Here is a 20,769-nt window from a genome sequence, read left to right as displayed (position 1 = left end):
TATAGTGGGTCTACAAATTCCAAGGCACTGTCCTAGGTACTGCAGAGGATTAAGAAGACAAATACAGCACCAAATCACACATGTGAATACATGCATGGCTCACAGAGACTGAATTTTGAGATGTGCCTTGAACACTAAGAATATTGGGATAAACTCCACAGAGGTAAGAAAGCCAAGGGCATGTAGAGCCTCACCCCTCCCTCTACATCCCAGGCTGGCCTTGAACTTCTGATCCTCCTGCCTCTACTGCCTGAGTGTTAGGACTGCAGGTCTGTATTACCATGCCCAATTTATGCAGTGTGATAAACACAATCCATGGCTTCAGAGATGTTAAGCAAGCACTCAACCAAATGAGTTCTATCCCAGCCACAGGCAAGGCCTTTCTTGGCCTGATCTATACCCAGACCTCAAGTCACTCTTCCATTACTTTCTTTCAGCATGAATCAAAAGCACCGAACGTTCAAAACATTGAAAAAAGTTCATCTCAGATGAAGCAGAAAACTACAAGCAGTGTTCATAAATGAGTATTTACACTGAAGCAGTCTGGTATGCACCTTTCTTTTAAAAAGCCAGAGCTGGGCTGCAGCTGAATGATAGAGCACTTGACTAGAACACTCAAGGCACTGAGTTCAATCCCAAGCACAACAACAACATACCACATTTGTTTCTCTACATGGCCAGAAAAAGGCAGACTCGGCATAGTTTGGCTTGAACTAACTGGGCAATTGGAGGAAATAATCCTGATGAGCTAATGAAAACTTGATATAAGACACCAAAATCACTTACTCTACTGTTCTATCAGCATCTCCTGTGCAGAATCCCCTTCTCTTAAATACCAAACCACCGTAAAAGTAGAATAGTATCACTTATCTTTTGGAATTTTATTACTCTGAGCTTGCATATCATAAGATTATCGTTTTCTATTGGTGAATTTATGGTAAATAAGTAATCACTGTGTATTTCAAATAGCCCTAACAGATAATCTATTCCCATTTATTTATTTTTGAGACAGGGTCTCACTATGTCGCTAGGCTGGCTTCAAACTCTCCATCCTCTTTCTTCTGTAACCCAAATACTGGATTACCATGTCCAGCTTCTATGTCTATCTTCCCTAACGGAAAATTCACAGGTTCCTGCAACACTGTCAACCTCTTAAATGTTCTGTGCAAAGAAGTGTCTTCAAAGAGATGCATAAAGGGATGTCTCTTACAGGAAAAGCTATCACAAAACTTTCTTTTTTAAACCTCAGCCAAATTGCAAGGCTATTATTTTGGAGTTAATGGTAATAACAATGAAATGCAGCAAGTTAACCATCTGTTAAAATTATCTTCAAGAGATGGTGACCTATGAATCAATTCCTAAAATATACTAACAGATTTTAAAGGATCAAGTATCTAGAGACCTATGTAGTGCATACGAACTCACAACATTAAGACACTCATGAGACATCCATCTTTCAGGTGCTGAGAACTCAATTCTGGAAAGTGACAGCTATCTCTAACCCCTGCATGTTTTGTTTGTTCTAAAAAATTAACTGGTAATAACTTAATCATGCATTTAAACATTAGCCCTTTGAGAATTTTCCTTTTTATACTGCCTCTCCTATGAAAATCTCAGTTTAAAACCAATTTTAAAACAAAGCTCTTTCCAGTAAATCTAGAATGCTAGTCAAAGAAAACCAAGGCATACATCTGAGAAATACATTTAGTGCCAACCCACTACTTTACAAGTGTCTAGTCTTATCTTTACTGTTCTTTTAACAATCCAGTTAATTAAAAACCTGGCTTTCAGGCCTGACTCTTAAGGTATCTTTTGGAGTATGAATGAGCTGGTCGTTGTGTGTTGGAATTGGGATAGGGACTAGTTGGTTAAAGCCCCAAGGCCCGCTCAAGTAAGGCCTAAGTGAAAGATGTGACTCCGGCAGGTGATTTCTTACCTGTGGAGTCATTGTAGAGGGATCTGGCTCAGGAGCAGCTTGCTTCTGTTCAGCACTCTTGTTCTTGGCCCCACTCTCCAAAGGTTCTTGCTGGACAGTTGTCTTATTCCCAGAAGGGACGGACGGTGGTGGTAGTAGCTGGGGTTTAGAATGGCCCTGGGAGCGGGAAGGAGATGCCTGGGAGGGAGGTAAGTAGGGCTGGGAATGGCTCAAATAAGATTGCGAGGAGGAAGAGGAAGAATAAGAAGGGGTGGGCGCCAGAAAGGATTGGGAAGGTGGGGACTGAGAAGGGGATGGCTGAGCAGGTGGCAGGTAGGGCTGAGCGGAGGAAGGGGGATAGTAAGAGGGTGGTGGCTGAGGTGGAGGCATGTACGACTGAGACGGGGGCATATAGGGTCCTGGAGGGACAGGGGGAGATTCAGGAGGGGACTCCAGCTCCATAGGAACCAAACCAGGAGGCCCGTCTCGTTGGTGGTGGAGCATCTGGTGTTTGTACTGCTGCTGCTTCTGATAGCTGGGGGCTGGCCCAGGTGGCGGGGGCATCGGTGGCGGTGGCGGCTGCCAGTCTCCGTAGCCGCCCCCCGGCATCACCGGCGGGGGCGGCAGCGGGGGCGGAGGAAGGTGGTGGGGCTGGAGCACGCACTGCATTTGCTTCTGGTGCATCTGCTGCAGCTGCTGGAGCTGCGCCAAGTGTTGCTCTCGGAAGCTCATGAAGCCCGAAGAGGAAGGGGCCGCGGGAGTCGTCGAACTGGAGTACCCGGGCCCCGGTGAGGCCTCAGGAAGCGCCACTGGCGGCGGCGGCGGGACTGGCGGCGGCGGATAGTGGCTGTTCCCGCCATACCGGCCCCAATTCGGGTACATATCGGAAACGAAAGCGCGGGGCTCGTCCCGGCGCCGTTACTCGCCGCAACCGACCTCCAGGAGCAGCGGCGGTGACGGCGACAGCCGGAACTCGCGGCGCCTACAGGCCGCGGAGCGTGTGAACAGAGCGCGCCAGTGCGCCGGCGCTACCGAGCTGGGCCCGCGGTCGGGAAGGCGGGGACCGTGCTGAGCCAACTGCGCCTGCGCAGTAGCACCGAGAGGAGAACAAAGGCTAGATAGAGGGGACCCGTGAGCGGCTGCTCGTTGTTGCCGCCTTCCCTCAGGTTCGGAATGTAGGCGAGAATAGAACGTTGTCATAGAACCAAGAAACCATAGAGTCTCACAGCCAAACGGAGTGGTAGAGAGCCTATCGCCCTACGGGTTCAGTTTTGAATGGAGGAAAAAGGAAAGATTCCACACGCAGTTAGCAGCAACAGCATAAAACAGGCAATAACTGTAGTAAGAAAGATCAAGAAATTATTTGAAAACTGAGAATAAAATTAAACTTGGAAAGGCGGAGAGGCTCACCGTTGTCCTGAGTAAAAAAAGAGTGACTTTTGTAAAAATGACAGTTCTTCCAAGTTAAATAAATTGATTTTACTCGGCCAACCCACAGTCTGTCTGGGAACAATGGTATGAAGAATGGAAATGGATTCTGAAGGAAGAATGTGAAAACGACCCTGATTCTTCAGGTAACATCTACAGGTACTGTAAAAGGAAGGAAATGTAATTGTTTAGATTTAAATTTTTTTTCCCTTAAGTTTTGGTTTTTTAAGACAAGCTTTCTCTGTGTAACTGCCCTGGCTATCCTGGAACCCGCTTTGTAGACCAGCTGGCCTCCTACTCACAGATATCCTACGCCTATGGCGCTTCAGCGCTGGGATCAAAGGCGTGCACCACCATGCCCATCTTAGGCTGAATCTTTTAACTCGGAAAAAATTCTTTTTGGAGAATCTTCAAACCCCTAAGGCAAACCCAAAGATAACTTAAAAGCTAATCTTCTGAAACCTAGTAGCAGGGTATTAAAGAAGTCCTTTGGTTTGGGTGATTGCAGAAAATCAGAAGTGGTACACTGAATGCTAAGTGACAAAAAAAAAAAAAAAAAGCAATGCCTAATTTTAAGACTATTAAGTATATGAACGTGTCAGTTTTGAAGATGTGACCTTGCTTTCTTCCTAGCAACCAGATCTTCACCTGTCTCAGGTAGGTATGAGTGGTAGGTGTGGGGCTAGGAATTTTTTTCTTTTAACCTTTTATTGAAGCAGCATAGAAACACATAACATTGCATGTCATAAGTACAAAACGTAGTTTTTACAACCCAGTCACATTCGTCCCAGCCCAAGAAACAGCCATGTGTTTTTTTGACGAGACTTTTCCTAGGGGGATACAACACACATCTATACTCAGTCAGAGAGAGAGCCTGCAACAGACCAAAGTTTGAATAACACCAAAGTCCAATAAAACAATTTTTATTGGAGTTACTTAAAGAAATATGGGCCGACATAGTGGTACACGCCTGTAATCCCAGCACTCTGGGAGGCAAGAGGCAGGAGGATCACTGTGAGTTCGAGGCCAGCCTGGCCTACAAAGTGAGTAGGACAGCCAAGGCTACACAGAGAAACCATGTTTCAAAGAAATATGGATGAGGAGTTTCAGGAACAAAGACAACTGCATCAACAAACCTAACCCCAGCTCATAAAAGCTGGCAAACCTAGAGCACAACCTGCAGGTTGCTCAACAGGTTGGAGAGTGTCAACCTCCAATACTTGGTCTCTACCTCTTCCAGACAGCTTAGCTGGTTTCTGCTTCTTTCAGGCCGCTTATCTTGTCTGAGAGTCTTCTTAGCCACCAGGCTTGTCTAGGCTTGTCTGAGAGTGGCTCTTGGGTATCTTTAGTGTTCACTCCTGGGAGGGAGGAGCCTAGTGAATCTGCTCTGTTTCAGGGACTTGCTGAAGCTATTTTGTGTAGTTTACTTTCTGCCTGAAGGAGCTCTTGAAGAGAAGGAATATTTGAATCTCAGAGGATTCTACACAAGGTGTTGCTACACAACATCTTGGGATGTACTTCAGTTGGTAGAGTGCTTGTCTACCATGCACGAAATCCTGGGTTCAGTTCCTCAGTATCTCATAAAACTGGGTATCCTGGCACACAAGTGTAATCCCTTCCCAGCAGCCTGGAAATGGAAGCAGAACGATCAGAAGTCCAAGGTCATCCTCTGCTACATAGTGAGTTCCATGAGCTACATGAGACCCTGTTTTAAAAACGACAGTTACAAAAATGGACTTGGTAGCATGTGCCTATAATCAGTAGACTGGGGCAGAAGAATTCCACATTGAAAGTGACCTACAAAGTATTCTCCAGGTTAGCCTTTGTTACATAACAAGATCCAGCCCAGAAAGCAAAGACTGGAGAAAAACAAAACAATCCAGAACATTGGTTCTAGGCAAGGTGGTCAGATCTTGCCATGAGGATGCATATTCTTGTGTTCAGGGTGCCTGAGCTACTCTTGGTATAAATGCAGGCAGCCAGAGCATCTTAAACAACGTGAGTGAAGAATATGCAGAGGAGAGCTGCAATTAACCAAAAGTAAACAAACTGGAGGGAAAAGACCACCCCAAAGGGTTAGGGAACTAAATTAATTGAATGTGGCAGGATCAATTGAAGACGTAATTAAAGAATAAAAGACTAGAACATGGTTCTTCTAATGACTCGGTGGCTGAAATCCCTCCAGAAGACAGACCCCTGGTACCTGGGCAGTGTAATGAAGTAACTCCTACAAGAATAAGAACATTCCTTGCTCAGCGTGCCAGTCTTTAAGGTGAATTAGAATGTGCTGTTCTCTTTAAAATTTGATTTTACCAGCTGGGTGGTGGTAGCGCACACCTTTAATTCCAGCTCTTGGGAGGCAGGGGTAGGCAGATATCTGGGAGTTCAACACCAGCCTGGTCTACAGAGTGAGTTCCAGGACAGCCAGGGCTACACAGAGAAACCCTGTCTCATATTAAAGAAAAAAGAAAAGAAAAAAGCTGAATGTGTTGTCACATACCTATAATCCCAGCACCCTGGGAGGCAGAGGAAGGCAGATCTCTGTGAGTTCCAGGACAGCCTGGTCTACAAAGTGAGTCAGGACAGCCAAGGCTACACAGAGAAACCCTGTCTTGAAAAAAAGAAATAGATTTTACCAAAGTGTGATTATTTTGTTTTAAATAAATTATAAGTTTTTTGTTGTTGTTGTTGTTTGTTTTTTAATTTCTGCATATGGCTATTTTGCCTATTTGTATGTCCGGACCCCATGTGCTTGCAGAGGCCAGATGAGGGTTAACTGTTGAGCTAACTTTCTGATCCCTTTTTTTGTTTTGTTTTGTTTAATAGGTTCCAGGCTGCCCTTTAACCCAGAGATCCACCTGTCTCTGCTTACCCAGTACCAACTACTGGGATATTGTGGATATAAGCATGTTTCTGTTTTGGTCCCAGGTGTGGGATGTGGACTGATTCACCTGGTCCACAGCAGCAGACTATTTGCTTCATGTGGATTTTGAGAGGGGCTCTTTGCCAGCTGCAGATAGTTTGAATCTAAAGACTCCATTGAGAGAATAAATGTCAGCACCCAGAGAGTGGAATGACAAGAAAGAACAATGCTGGTCTTGCTTCCCTGGTTGTGAAACAAAAAGTTGAAGATCTCTTGAAATGAGGAATAGACTGGCTCCAAAGAACCCCACACCCTAACCAGTAGGAAGCAGCTAAGACAGAACTACATGCCCTCTCCCACTAACCCTTTCTCTATCCTACCTGGTGTTGTGCTAATGGAAGGGATTGGGATGGAGTAGGGAGAAAAAGATAAAAGAAACACAATTAAAGATTTTTTAAATTAAATTTTTATTTTTCATATATAATTTTAGTTTATTCACTTTGTATCCCAGCTGTAGCCCCCTCCTTTATCCCCTCCTAATTACACCTCCCTCTCTCATCTCCTCCTATGCCCCTATTGCAAGTCCACGGATAGGGAAGGTCCTCTTCCCCTTCCATTAAAAGAGTTTTTAAGAAGTCCTCCAACACTGGGATTAAACATGAGTGTTACCATGGCTGGCTTTTGATTAATGGTTAAAAAGAAAAGAAAAGCCAGACCATTATCAAACTCAGAAATCCCAGTTAATTGTATTCTTAATATTTTCTATTGAAGTTCTTTTGAAAAATCTAAAAAGAATTGCAATATACTGTAGTTAATAAAGGGGAAAATAATATAATTGCCATCTTAGATGCAGAAGACTTCAATAAAGTTAAGATTAAATTCTCACGACTCTTTGTAAAAGCTCAGGTTATAATTTTGATGTTAAATATCTCCCAAAGGCCCAGATGCTAAAGACTTGGTCGTCATCTTGTGGTGGAACTTTTTGAGGTGAGACTTGGGATGGTGACTCTTGGCTGTCAACTTGCCAGGATTTAGAACCACCTAGAAATCACACCTCTAAGCATTTGTTAAGTGTTTCCAAAAAGGTTTAAGGTAAGTAAAAAGATCAACTTCAAGCAGCATCCTTCCTTAGGCTGGTGTCCCTGACTGAAGAAAACAGGTGAAGTCTAAGCTTTCACCTCTGCATCTTGACTGCTGCCCCATGGTGCTCCTGCTGCGATGCAGTCTCTGTGGACTGTGACCATAGACCATGTCCCCAAAGAAACCCTTCCTTGCTTCTTTCAGTTACTTCGGGCAGGTGTTTTGTTAAAACATTAAGAACAGTAACTGGGGGGCTGAAGAGATGGCTTAGTGGTTAAGAGCACTGGCTGCTCTTCCAGAGGACCCGGCTTCAACTCCCAGCACCCACATGACAAACAAGAAATAGAGGAGAATCTTTCATCTAATAGAGAATTTGAAAAACAACTAGGTGTTGTTATGGAGCACATACATTGTACTGCCAGCCCTTGGGAGTCTAACCCGAAAGGATTGGTATCGGTTCAGGAAACTCTCAGCTCAAAGGAGATTTATTTGCCCCAGAGGGACAAAGTTCAGGGAATAAGAGACCAAGACAGAGCTGGGCATGGTGCTACATGCCTTTGATCCCAGTGCTCGGAGACAGAGGCAGGCATATCTCTGAGAGTTTGAGGCCAGCCTGGTCTACAAAGTGAGTCCAGGACAGCTAGTGCTGTCTGGAAAAAAATTCTGTCTGGAAAAAAAAATTGAGAGAGAGAGAGAAGACAGGAGATAGAGGATGGAAGTCAAAGGGGTGAAGGGGAAGGGAACAGTGGAGAGGGGGCAGGGATATTTGTCCTGAGGAGGCCAAAGGACTGTTTCTGAATAGAGAGGAAACAGACATGGCCCATAGGCAAATGGCAGCTTATAAAGGTAAAAGAGGAAACCCTATGTTAGGATGAGGTGTTTAATTTTAATTGGGCATGTTAAAGTCCAGCTTTTGATTGCTGGACTTTAGTACCTTCCGAGCTGGATCTTGGTAGTCAGGCTCAGGAGGAGGAAGTAACCAAGTAAGGGAATAGACCATGGGTCTAGTTTTAGGAATGTAATCTCACGGTTTTTAGAAAGGTAGAGGGAATGGGAGAGAAGGACAAGGCCTGCCAGAGGCATGCTTGCCATGCTCAGGCTGGCTAGAGTCCCTTGAAGAACTTGTCTCCAAAATCTAAAAACCAAAACAAACACAAATACAGCAGCCCCCAGTTTGAATGGTGAAAGGTTTCATTTTCTCACTAAGACCGAGAGCAGAGAAATATGATAATCACATTTGAGATGAGTTGAATTTTTTATTCTCTAAAATGACATATTGAAAGCCAGGTGGTGGTGGCACATGGTTTTAATCCCAGCAGTGAGGAGGCAGAGGAAGGCAGATCTCTGAGTTTGAGGGCAGCCTAGTCTACATAGCGAATTCCAGGATAGTTTGACCCTACCTCAACAAAACTGGTAATCATGTTGAGTACATGATGGATCACACCTGTACTCCCAGCCCTTGGCGATAGAGGCGGGGAGACTAGGAGTTCATACTTTTCTTTGGCTACATGGTGTGTTCAGGTTGGTCTACATGAGACCTTGTCTAAAAACAAAAAATCGGTGTGTTACAAATACTCTATAATTTTACTTCACTTATATCTAGAAAAGTCAAGTTCATAGAGACAAAGCAGAATTGGGTGTCAAGGAAAAGCATATGAGTTATTTAATGGGCATCTTCATATCCATTCTGTTTGGGAAAGTGAAGATAGAAAAAAGGGTAATGGTGGTAGTTATTAGGTCAATATACTTAAAGGCACTAAATCTGTTCTTTAAAAATTTTAAATGAGGTAGGTGTGGTGGAATATACCTTATTCCCAGGAGTTAGGAGACAGGCAGGAGAATCAAGAGTTAGAGGCCATGCTGGCCTACAGAATAAGGACCTGTGTCAAAAACAAAACAAAAATCCCCAGAAAGACTCGGTGTAGATCAGTGGTAGAACCTTCGCCTCTATGCTCAAGGACCTGAGCTCAGTCCCTAGACTCCTGCTGCCAAAAAGTGGTGAGCCGAAGCAGAGACAGACAAGCACACTGAAGAAACCAGCTGTGCACTATGGACATGCCTTCAGTCACAGCACTAAGGAAAGCAGAGGACGGCAGATCTCTGAATTTGTAATCCAGCCTGGTCTACAGAGCAAATGCCACCATAGCCAGGACTACACCAAGAAACCACGTCTTGAAAACCGAAAGTAGAAACCAGCTGAGCTACTTAGAAGAGCTCAAAGCAACTGAGGCAACTCTCCAACCTGCTGAGCTGCCTTCAGGCTGTGCAGTGTGCTCCAGGTTCCCAGCTTTTTTGGGGAGCTGTCACCTGTGCTGGGGTGGGCTTTGGCTTCACAGTTGTAACCCCTCACCCATATTCCTGTAAGTAACTCCAATAAAGTGCAGTTTCATCAAGTTGGATTTGATGCCATCCACACTTTGGTCTGTCCTGGGCTCCCTATCACCCCTGACCTGTGTGTCTCCTCTCCCCAGAAGTCTTATGTCAAAACACCAAGTCATAAAATTTCTCTGGCAGTTATCTGAGCAGGCCAACATACTCATGTCCTCCACGGTACTATCCATGTCTCCATGCTTCTGCTCAGTCTGCTCCGTGTCTCATCTGCCTTGCCTCACTGACTTAAGATTCACTCAAACAGGAGCTGGAGTTAGTAAGATGCTTGCCAAAAAAGCAAGCACTGGATTTGATCTTCAGCCCCCCATATACCTTGGGTGTGGTGGTGCATGCCTGTAATCCCAAAATGAAGGAGGTAGAAGCAGGAAGATTGGGGGTTCAAGGGTAATCTTCTGATACACAGGGAAGCTAAGGCCAGTCTGGCATACATAATCCAATGCCCCCTGCCATAAAAAAGCAAACTAAGTAACAACAAAAACCCAAAATTACTCAAACATCCTTTCCTCCCTTTCTAACTAAATGAAGTAAAAAAAAATTTACTCCTTTCTTTTTAAGACAGGGCCTCAAAAAAAAAAAAAAAAAAATTCCTAGCTGTTCTGGACCGCACTATATAGACCAGAATAGCCCTGAACCCACAGAAATCCACCTGCCCCAGATGCTTCACACTGTCGTTTTGCTACATTAAAAGTGTATAAGGAAATCATATTTTGTGAGCAACCACTGGAGCATCTGGTTTATAAGACAACACAGTTGAGCCCGGTGGTTCAACTTCTATTTCAGGCATCTTACTGTCCATAACTTTAGCATCAAGGGGATCCAAGGCCTCTGGCCCTGACAGCTACTCGTACTAACATGCACATACTCACATGCACACATATATAGACACCTAAAAAAACTGGAATATTTTTAAAAGATGCAGCTATTTTTAAAATTGAGACAAACAAAAAACAACCCAACAACAACAACAAAACATCAAAAAGTAAGTTTAATTAATCGACAAGAGAGAAAGTTGGTCCAGGAAAGGCAGGTGAACTTTGTTGAGCAAGAATTAGAAGCGAGGGGCTCCATAATCGTCTGGCATCCGCTCGATGTTGTATCTGAGCAGGAAGGAAAGTAGACACCGTAAGGGAGAAGGTATGGCACAGGGCCCATGACTCATCCCGCCCTTTACCCTCAACACTTTCTTAAAGTCAGGGGAGCTTTTTTAGAGGGACCCAACAATGAATGACTTACACCAAAATGCTGACTGTATTACCTTTGTTCTTCAAAGCCACAGCATTAGCAAAGGCATCTAAGGACTTGAGTCCAGGGACACCAAAGTCATCCTGTATTTTTTCTTTTAAGATTTTATTTATTTATTTATTTAATGTAGGTGAGGGCTCTATACGCATGTGCACCTGCATGCCAGAAGAGAGCATCAGATCCTAGTATAGATGGTTGTGAGCCACCACATGGTTGTTGGGAATTGAACTCGGAACCTTTGAAGAGCAGACAGTGCTCTAACTGCTGAGCCATCTCTCCAGCCCTCACCCTGTATTTTTATCAATATACTGTTCTCTCGCCAAGTGCAAGAGCTGGGCACAGAAGTTTTATATTATAGGACAGACATGGGAATATCCAAGAAGGATAACGAACAGTTTTGTCTATAAAAGTTTCCCAGATGAGGTGTTAATCAAAGACTATTCTCTCTCCCTCTCTCAACTGGCCTCACATGCACTGAGCAGCAAGAATTTCTGGTCACTATTTCTCCAGTGTTGGAAATACAGGTGTTCTACCATGTCCAGTTTTAGTCCATGCTGGGAATCAAGTTCCCCCGGAAAATCTTCAAAAAGGATACTTCTACACAAAAGGCCAAGGTTGACTTAAAATAATGCTTTGTATAAAGCAATGCACGCACTTCTAATAATCTTATTGTAACAATTTGATGTTTGCTAAATCCTAAAGGTTATTCCTAAATCCTATCTTTATCTTCTGCCCTTATTCTTGCTATTTTGTCTCATTTCTTCAACTGTAAATATAAACATGTGAGTGTAATTTCTTTGAAATCATCTATGACTTTATAACCTATTTTCACTGTAATTGTAATTATGTGCCTCTAATCACTTTCTAATAGCAGTTTCTCACCTATGGTTAGAAATGTACATGATAGGAACTCCAGGGATCTTCCGGATTCTTCGTTTGAGGTCACGGTCAACTGTGGCCACGATATAACATTTGTGCTGAAAGAGAAGTGCACAGATGTTTACCATGGATTCACAGAGTATATGAACACACAACCACTGAACAGTCCCTCTTCACAGTTACTAGCAGAGACCAAGGAGATATTTATAGGAAAAAAAAAAAAAAAATATATATATATATATATATGCTACCTGGTCTCAATGTAGTCTTATGAATCTTGAGGGGAAGAAGGTAAGAAGTGTTCATAAGCTGCAAACTGTTGTCTCACACATGGGAGGGACTGCCACAGTTAAGGCAGACAAGTCCTTTGTTTTGGGAAAATGCCCCAATGGACCTCATGTAATACCTTAGACTGGAGGGCACATACCCTCCTTCCTCTGCTCTTGTGGCTTAGCATACTCTGAAGTTCTTTAGTGGTGTAAGTAGACAGCCCCTGACCAGGAAAAGGATCTCTATAATTCAAAACCGGAGTTTAGCTTAATATTAATTATCAATTGAAAGCTTTTTTGTTATTGTTTACTTCATTTACAAATCTCTACTGAATTTTACAGAATATCTGTCACCATGGTGGCAGCTGTGATGTGGCCCATCTATGGATCAAGTACTAAAGTTCAGAGTAGTCATTAAATGAAGATGGCCATCCTTAGCAAGGGTCAGGCTCTTCCTCTCTTCATTCCTTTCTTTCCTTCCCCAGCGTTGTGGCGGGGATCAAACCCAGGGCCTGGTGAATACGAGGCAGCACCCCACCACCGAGCTACAACGCCAACCTGAGAAGGCTCTTACGTGAGCAGTCAATAGTACATGTTCTTGTGCTGTTTGAGGGGCAGGTAAGAATGGAAAAATTAGAAAAGGAATTAATCCAGCGTATGTATGAGATAGCACCCTGGGAGATCCTGTATGGGATGGAAATAATTCACAGGGTGGCAGAATATGATATATTATTATAATTACATGGATGTACTTAAGACACATTCAACGGAATTTGAAGAATAAATTGTCCTAAATCACATACCAACTTAATGCAGATGTTGGGATGTTTTTATTTTGTTTGAGACAGGCTCTCATTGAGTAGCCCTGGCTGGCCTGGAACTCATTATGTAGATCAGGCTTTGAATTCAGAGACTGGTTTGCCTCTGCCTTCAATGCGCAAGGTGCTGAGATTTGAAACCACATTTCCTTCCTAAGCACATGTTCTTCCCATTATGGTTAGAACACAGTTGTTTTAAATCTACTTTTTCAAGTAAGTGGTATTTAACAACCGCTATATACATCTGTGTGTGTATTTCTAAAAGCATCCAAGATACCTTACTGAGCTGGAATATTCAGAAGAAAATAATTTATACCCTTTTTCTGGGAGAGGGGCCTCACTGTGTAGCTGGAACTGGCTATGTAAACCAGGTTAGACCTTAATTTAGTGGCGCACCTGTCTTTGCTTCTAAAGACCTGTGTCATCTCACCTAACTCCTGCCTTTTTTTTTCTTAAAAAAAAAAAAAAAATGTTATTTATCTATTTAGTTGTAAGTATGTGTTTAGTGTAGTGTGTGCACCGTGTGTGTTATCTGCAGAGGCCAGAAGATGTGTTAGCATATGAAACTGGGCCCTCAACAAGAGCAGCTAGTGCCCTTAACCACTGACACATCACCTCTGCAGCTCCAGTCTGCCTTGTTCTTTTGTTTTTGTTGTTATTTCTTATTCATTATTTTTCTTAGCACAAGGTAAACATTTAAGAGATGATGATGATACCTGAGTTACTCTCTGTACCAAGCAGTCATCGGCATAGGTTCCTTTGTGTGTGCATGGCAATCGGTCAAATCTTGGATCTTTGGCAATCCTGCAGGATTATAAAAGTGGATTAAAGAAAAAAAGCAATCGGAAAACTTTCTCTGTCCAACCAGTAAAGCAGAGGTAACACAGTCTCTGTGATCTATGTGGGGGTCACAAGGCACTCTCGCCTCTGAAGCTTCAACTGTCAAGCTTACAAGGCAGCGCATCACACCCATGGGCTGACAGCCCTTGGGCTCATTTACTCAGCACCAATCTCTTATGTTTTTGTATTTCCATTTCACAGAAGGGAAAGGAGGGTCAGATATTAACTTGCTCAAACCTACAGCGTTAAGAAAAGCCAGGAATGAAAATCAAACCCATCTTAAAGATGTTTAGGACGCTGTCTCACAGAAATACAGTGTGAGACACGCACAGGGATGGTCACTGCATAATCCATCAGCAATATGAAGGCTAAATATATTTTTCTGTGTCTGTCTGATTACAAAAAAAAACTGAATATATGAATGTGGGAGGACCATGCAGGTCAGTGAAATGTAAATGGGAAGAAGACAGAGATGGGTTTTCCTGAAACTTCCTAGATCTGCATTTACATAGAAGGTAGTTTCAGCCATCATTCTTATGTGAGAACAAACTGTGGGAATGTGGAGGCGTTAGACGGTTGTGAGTTTCCCAATGTTCGTAGTACAAGCTGAGCTCAGATCCTCAGGGAAATAGCAAGTTTTCTTAGCTGCTTGGCCATCTCTCCAACCTCTTTTCTTTTCCTTCTTCTTTTTTGTTTTTGTTTGTTTGTTTGTTTGTTTTTTGGAGACAGGGTTTTTCTCTGTGTGGCCTTGGCTCTCCTAGAGCTCACTTTGTAGACCAGGCTGGCCTTGAACTCACAAAGATCTGCCTGCCTCTGCCTCCCTGAGTACTAGGAATAAAGGAAGGCATGAGCAACCACAGCCTGGCTTCCAGCCTCTTTTCCATTTTCCTTAATTTAAACTACCTGGCAGGAAATCTTTAGTCAGCAAAGAGATGAGGTGTTCTCAAAGTCTTCCCAGTATACCATGGTACAGTGAGTCTACACCAAGTCCTTCTTACCTTAGCGCCACCCGATACTTCTGTCCCAATTTCTCAATTTCAGCCATTACACAGTCAGTTATACAAGGAATACCTGCAACGAACAAACAAAATGCAGCACAGAAATAATAACAGAACTTGTAAAGATAGCCTCTGAATTATATTTAGTTCAGTCTGTAAAAATCCTGTAGACTTCTGTAATGACAGAAGATTAAGTCCACTGAAATAACCAGAAAGAACTAAAAGAGATGGGGCTGGAGGAATTGCTCAGTGGTTAAAAGTGCTCGTGGCTTTTCCAGAGGACCTGGGTTCAATTCCCACCACCGACATGGCAGCTCAGAACTGTAATTCTAGTTCCAGGGAATCTGGCTCCCTCACGCAGACATGGATGCAGTAAAAACACCAATGCATATAGAATAATAACAAAAAAAAAAAAAAAAAAAGGAACTAAAAGAGAGTTGGGCATGGTGGCAAAAGCTTGTAATTTCAGATCTGATGCAGGAGGATTCAAAGTTCAAAGCCTGCCTGGACTGGAAGAAGCTCAAGGCCATCCTGGGCAACTTGGTGAGACCCTGACTCAAAATAAAAAGTAGGAGTGAGCTGGGCACGGTGGTGCACACCTGTAATCCCAGCACCCAGGGAGGCAGAGGCAGGTGGGTCTCTGCGAGTTCAAGGCCAGCCTGATCTACAGAGTGAGTTCAGGACAGCCAAAGCTACACAGAGAAACCCGGTATAGAACAACAACAACAACAAAACAAAAAGTAAGAGTATAAAGTAAAGCAGTATAGCACCTGCCTGACATTCAGGAAGTCCTGGGTTCAATCTCAGCACCCGGGATTGGGGGGAAGGTAGGGGTGAGGTACACTTGTAATCTGAACATTAGGGAGGCACAGGCAGAAGGATCAATATTTCAAGCTCATCCTTAACCACTCAATGAATTCGAGGCCAGGATGGACTACATGAGATTTCGTCTCAAAACAATAACAAACTCCTCCCCAAAAGACAAACTAAATTGTATGTATTTTGTTTGTTTTCTGCTTTTTCGAGATAGGGTTTCTCTGTGTAGACTTGACTATCTTGGACTCCTTTGTAGACCAGACTTGCATTGAACTAAAAGCAATCTGTCTGCCTCTGCCTCCCTGAGTGCTGGGATTACAGGTGTGAGTCACTGTGCCCAGCTAAAATTGCATGTTTAAAAAAGAGAATATTATGTAACTTAAAAAAAAAAAAAAAAAAAAGATGAGCCCCATCTACATATACAGACAAGGCAAGGCGCTCAGGGTCTATTATTAAATACCACTAGGAACAAGAAACTAAAATGTGATCTCTACACACAGTACACATGATCAGAAATACAGCAGTGAAATGTGCCTCAAAAAACATCACGCTGAGTGAAAGACCAAATAAGACAGGGACGAAACTAGATCAACGCTAAGTAGCGATGGGGAAAGTGGGAGCATTACTCATTGTGAGGTGTAATGGCTGAAGGTACTGGGATTTCTTCCTGGAGCCTACTTCCCTACTCCTCTGCAGGCCCTATGCTTTCACTGTTAGATGGCTGTGAAATTAGTTTCCTTCAAGCACATACTGCTTTCTGGTTCCACAACCATTCTCTGTTCATTTAAATTTACTTTGTTTTTTTTTTCCCCTTGTCTTTCAAAAGCATTAGTATATATTTAAAAATATTTAAATCATATTCATTTATTTACTGGAGGAAGGGTTGAGACCATGTGCTGCAGTATATATATATATATATGTGACGGTCAGAAGCAGACTTGTAGGAGTCTATTCTTTCTTCCAATATGTGGACTCCTGCACTCAAACTCAGGAGGCTTGCTGCAAAGTGACTTTACCTGATGAGACATCTTGCTGGCCCCAGTATATCTGTTTTTTTAAATATCCTCTTAAAAATATTTAATATGCATAAATGTTTTGCGTGCATATACGCACAATCGTGTGCATGGCTGATGCCTGTGGAGGTCAGATGAGGGCATTGGACATCCTAGAACTAGAGTTATAAATGACTGTAAGCCACCATGTGGGTGCTGGGAACTGAATCCAGGTCCTTTGAAAGAGTAACAAGTGCTCTTAACTGCTGAGGCATCTCTCCAGCACCACAATCTGCCACTCCCATCAGTTTTATAATCATTCACTTATTGTTTCTTTGAGACAGGTTTTCTCTGTGTAGCCTTGGCTGTCCTGAACTCACGCTGTAGAATAGACTGGCTTTGAACTCACAGAGATCTGCCTGCCTCTGCCTCCTAGAGTGCTGAGATTATAGGCATGCGTCACCATGCCGGGCTCTCACTTTTATTTTTAGAAGAGCCATTTTTGTTGAACAGCCCATCTCAGTATTATTCTTTAAAATGTTTACTAAACATATTGAAAACAGGTGTGCTGTCACCTGGGTTTGTATAATTTCAGATTTCATTTATAAAACACAGGCAGAGAGAATTTAGTACAATTCTGAGAAGGCCTAGGGTGCTTTTTTAGTGTGTGTGGTGGGGCAGAGCTGGGGAACAAATCCAGGAATCATGTGCATATCATGCAAGTGTTATCCACTGAGCTGACTCCTGCCAGTGGTCATGTGACGGGAGGCTTTATGCTAAAGCTAGTCCTTATTTACATTTTTATAAAACCCAGACCAGGAATATAGGTCAGTGGGAGAGTGTTCGCCTGGCATATGTTGTGATGCCCCAAACCTAATACCCAGCACCACAAACACACCTAAAATACAAAAACCAAAGAAACCCTGGGCCAAAGGAATGGGAACTGCAAATTCAGCTCAGTGTATAACACTTGCATGGTACATATACGATCCCTGGATTTGCTCTCTAGCTCTGCCCCACCACACACCAAGAAACTTCTGGCTCAGGTACCATAAATGGAAAAATGTTTTATTTAGCTTTCCTATAGTGGAATGGAAAATGTATCCCAATGTATATACTAAAAATAGATTTTCATTTGTTCAGCACTTTAAAACTCAGGTTCAAAACTGATGTCTCTAAGGACAGTCAAAGCACTGTTTTCTAAATTGGGAAAATTTAATTACTCCTACTCAAGTATTCATTAGGTCTCAATTTCTCTTTTCTTATGAATTTAGATAAATATGATTATTCTGACGGATGTCACAGAAGCATAAAGGTGTGATACTCACACTTGGCATACAGACAGTCCATCATTGACTGCACTAAGTCCAGTTTGGCTTTAATGGAGAAGTTGATGAAGTTGGTATCAACGAGGATGTGGTAAGGTGGACCCAGCTGTGTATTATACTGGAAGAACAAGCAGGAAGGATGTTGGGGGCTGAAAGGAGTAAGAAAATAAGATCACAAACTAAAGTCTACATTGATAAGACTGATGTTAATGAAACCAAAATTGAAGTATCTGGGAAGGTTCACTACAGATAAATATCCTTTTCCCTTGTTCATTGCAAGTAAGAGTTTAAAAGAAGCCAGGAAAGAGGTTGAAGAGATGGCTCAGCAGTTAAAGCATGTACTGCTGCTCTCAGAGAGGACCACCTAGCACCAACACCGCGTGTTCACAAACTGCCTGTAGCTTCAGGAGGTCCTATGCCACTAGCCTCCCTGACACCGAAACTTATGTGCACATGCCCACACACAGACATACACATGTCCACACACACAGACCCACTTATACACATAATTTTTTTTAAAAGGAAATCTTTTTAAAAAAGAAAGTTACCAGCAAGTTTGCCACTCTCAAAATTCTAAAATGGTTGTAAGGAATGTAAATAGATTGTCTAGTATTAAATCATGTATTATAGCAGAGCCTGTAACTCATCTAAAAATCCATGATGCTCAAGCATTATTGTGTGAACAATATCTGCTATGACAATATAGTTTCCGTGAAACTGGAGCAGGGGGAGAACAATAATGTGGGAGATTTTTTTTTTTCCATCAAGTACTGCTAGGATCACAGTCGTGCACCACTGCCCCTGGAAAGCCTGGAATCTTAACATGGTTTTTAGAATCTCTTGGTTTTAATGGAAAACTTCAAGTTTTTTAATACTCACACTTCTCTTTCCTTCAGTGCACTAGGATCTTTCTTCTCTTTTTTTTTAGGCTTTAATCTATCCTTTTCTTTACTGCAAAAAAAAGTAAATTCAGAGAAGAAAAAAAATGATGTAGTTAAAATTTCATTTGGAAGTTTCACTTTGTTGAGGGTGTCACTCAGTGGTAGAGCACTGGACTAGCATGTGTGAAATCCTAGCTTCAACCCCTATTACCTCAAGTTCCATTCTTTTTCTTTTTTTTTTAAGCCACAAAAGAAATCCAATTTTGGACTTCATAACAATATCAACATACACTTTGACAGCAAGTAAATATAACAGGAAGTAGCCTAAAAATATCAAAATTAAGCAATAAGGCCAATAAACTCAAAAAATTGTTAATGAGTAAATTCTAATTATACTATTAACTTTTTTTTTACTATTTCTCTTATCAATGATTAAAATTTAATTACGAGATGCCCATTACTCTCTTGTAATTAAATTTGGTCATGCTCAAACACATTATATACCTGTTTTAAAATGTCATAAGATTTATTGTTAGTATGCTAATAAAAATCCACTTCTAAGAGGCTGTGAAGAGGTTAATATTAATCTACTGAAGACTTCTGAATAGCTCCAGCTGCCAGGGAGGCAGAGGCAAACAGAGCTCTATGAGTTTGAGGTCAGGTCTACATGGCAAGTTCCAGGCTAGTCAAGGCTACATAGTGAGACTGTCTCAATAAACAAAAAGCCAAACCCAAACAAAAAGATTCAGATTACCAGTATAGGGGCAAAGTTTCTCCACATTCTTTATAAAGGCCCGAAACATAACACACATCTAAAATGAAGGCTTAACCACAAAAAAAAAAAATTATCATTCCTAAAAGATTAAAACATAAAAATCCATATCAGAAGTTGAGAATAAAAATTCTGTAGGCTTTAATGACCATTACCTTGTTCTGAGATTCTTACAAAGAAGAGCAGTCTTTATTTAATTAATAGTTCACCCAGTCTTTAGTGATGCAGGGAAACTGGTTGGGCCTTCTTCTCCCCCCAGACAGGGTTTCTCTCCGTGTAGCCTTGGCTGTCCTGGAACTCACTCTGTAGACCAGGCTGGCCTCGAACTCAGGGAGTGCTGGGATTAAAGCGTGTGTCACCACCGCCGGGCTTTGAATTATTATAATTTATAAAATGTAACTAACCATCTTGGAATTTTCATATCCTCCCTTTTAAAGGTGAGTGTCAGGAACTGGAAATCGAAGACTCACATGGCGTGAGCTAACCGGCTTTTACAACCATGACACCTTGCTCCCCGCCCTCCAGAATGTGTGGATATAATTCCATGCAATACAGATCTAAGGCATAATAAGCAAAACAACAACGACAAAACAAATTTTACTACTTAGCCCATCGTGACTGCTGTGTCTCTGGTCAGTTTAAGAAACCGGTTGGTTCTGGCCACTCACAGTCTCTCATCTCTGAGGCTAAGCATTCGCTTCATGGTCGCAAATTTCCTCGTTTTCTTTTGCTTCCCCTTGAAATGGAAGTTTTCGAGTTAAAAGAGCTAGAAACTGCATCCTTTAAAGCTCCCTTCTAATTTTCTTGTCCCTTCTTTTCCCCAGACAACGCCCAGCCCCTCTCCCTAAAGCAGAGGTCCCTTCCAGCAAAGACCAGCATGGAATAAACAGAACACAAGGGAAGCGCCGAGGCTACATCTGGCCAAGGGCTGAGCGCCCATTCGACCCCCAAAGTGCGCTGACGAAGTTCTTTCTCCCACTCCCCTCACCATGGTCACGCCGCACTCCTGTTTCTTCCGGAATCACTCCCAGCGCGACACTTTTACATCATCCATAGGCTGCTTCCGGCGAAGGCCAACCCGGAGGCGGAAGCCGCTCCGGGAAACGGAAAAGCTCGAGCCGGCTCTTAGCGCCGGCTGAGCTCGACGCTGGGCGCGTTCGGGGGTTGGGTGGAGGGCAAGTTTTGTGCTGGACGTGGCCGCTGCCTCCACGGATCCCAGAACTAGGACTTGGCCACGCCGCAGCCCCAGCTCGGGTA

The 20,769-nt window shown here is 42.8% G+C and overlaps 3 protein-coding genes and 1 long non-coding RNA gene across 10 annotated transcripts in view; 2 read left to right on the top strand and 2 right to left on the bottom strand.

Moving 5' to 3' along the window:
• Positions 1-2,948, bottom strand: part of Ylpm1 (YLP motif containing 1) — a 72,107-nt gene extending 69,159 nt beyond the window's left edge. For all 3 annotated transcript variants that reach the window (XR_009593032.1, XM_021634181.2, XM_021634183.2), the window contains exon 1: positions 1,937-2,948. Coding sequence is in view for 2 of the 3 variants with exons in the window: in XM_021634181.2 (XP_021489856.1) it covers positions 1,937-2,797 (861 nt within the window). In the remaining variant the exon portion in view is untranslated. The remainder of the gene's footprint in view (positions 1-1,936) is intronic.
• A 7-nt stretch (positions 2,949-2,955) lies between these two features.
• Positions 2,956-9,683, top strand: LOC132655279 (uncharacterized). Of its 2 annotated transcripts, none has more exons than XR_009593034.1 (2): positions 2,956-3,489; positions 6,170-9,683. It is a non-coding gene; the product is annotated as an uncharacterized LOC132655279 (long non-coding RNA). The 2 variants fall into 2 exon arrangements; XR_009593033.1 differs by having other exon boundaries at positions 2,956-3,502.
• A 961-nt stretch (positions 9,684-10,644) lies between these two features.
• On the bottom strand, positions 10,645-20,611 carry Fcf1 (FCF1 rRNA-processing protein). Of its 2 annotated transcripts, XM_021634141.2 has the most exons (8): positions 20,501-20,611; positions 20,181-20,248; positions 18,739-18,810; positions 17,860-18,008; positions 14,724-14,796; positions 13,602-13,689; positions 11,802-11,896; positions 10,645-10,774 (listed from the first exon to the last, which is right to left on the bottom strand). In XM_021634141.2, exons 1-8 carry the CDS (start codon positions 20,501-20,503, stop codon positions 10,726-10,728), a joined length of 597 nt encoding a protein of 198 aa, XP_021489816.1. In that variant the 5' UTR covers positions 20,504-20,611; the 3' UTR covers positions 10,645-10,725. The 2 variants fall into 2 exon arrangements, with proteins under 2 accessions (XP_021489816.1, XP_060243856.1); XM_060387873.1 differs by lacking the exons at positions 20,181-20,248; positions 20,501-20,611 and adding an exon at positions 19,917-20,069.
• Arel1 (apoptosis resistant E3 ubiquitin protein ligase 1) overlaps positions 20,589-20,769 on the top strand; it is a 52,670-nt gene continuing 52,489 nt past the window's right edge. For all 3 annotated transcript variants that reach the window (XM_060387871.1, XM_021634139.2, XM_060387867.1), the window contains exon 1: positions 20,589-20,766. The gene's annotated coding sequence lies outside the window, so the exon portion shown is untranslated. The remainder of the gene's footprint in view (positions 20,767-20,769) is intronic.

Source organism: Meriones unguiculatus, chromosome 7 (assembly GCF_030254825.1).
Source record: "Meriones unguiculatus strain TT.TT164.6M chromosome 7, Bangor_MerUng_6.1, whole genome shotgun sequence".
NCBI lineage: Eukaryota > Metazoa > Chordata > Mammalia > Rodentia > Muridae > Meriones > Meriones unguiculatus.
This window is presented reverse-complemented; position numbering and strand designations above follow the sequence as displayed.

What these genes read in the sequence shown, in the direction of transcription:
- Fcf1 (XM_021634141.2), bottom strand. An exon ending in GCACTGAAGGAAAGAGAAGT is followed by an intron (nt 18,009 to 18,738) that starts GTGAGTATTAAA and finishes TACTCCTTTCAG; the next exon opens with CCCCCAACATCCTTCCTGCT. An exon ending in TGGTACAGAGAGTAACTCAG is followed by an intron (nt 11,897 to 13,601) that starts GTATCATCATCA and finishes CTTCTCTTTCAG; the next exon opens with CACAAATGTTATATCGTGGC.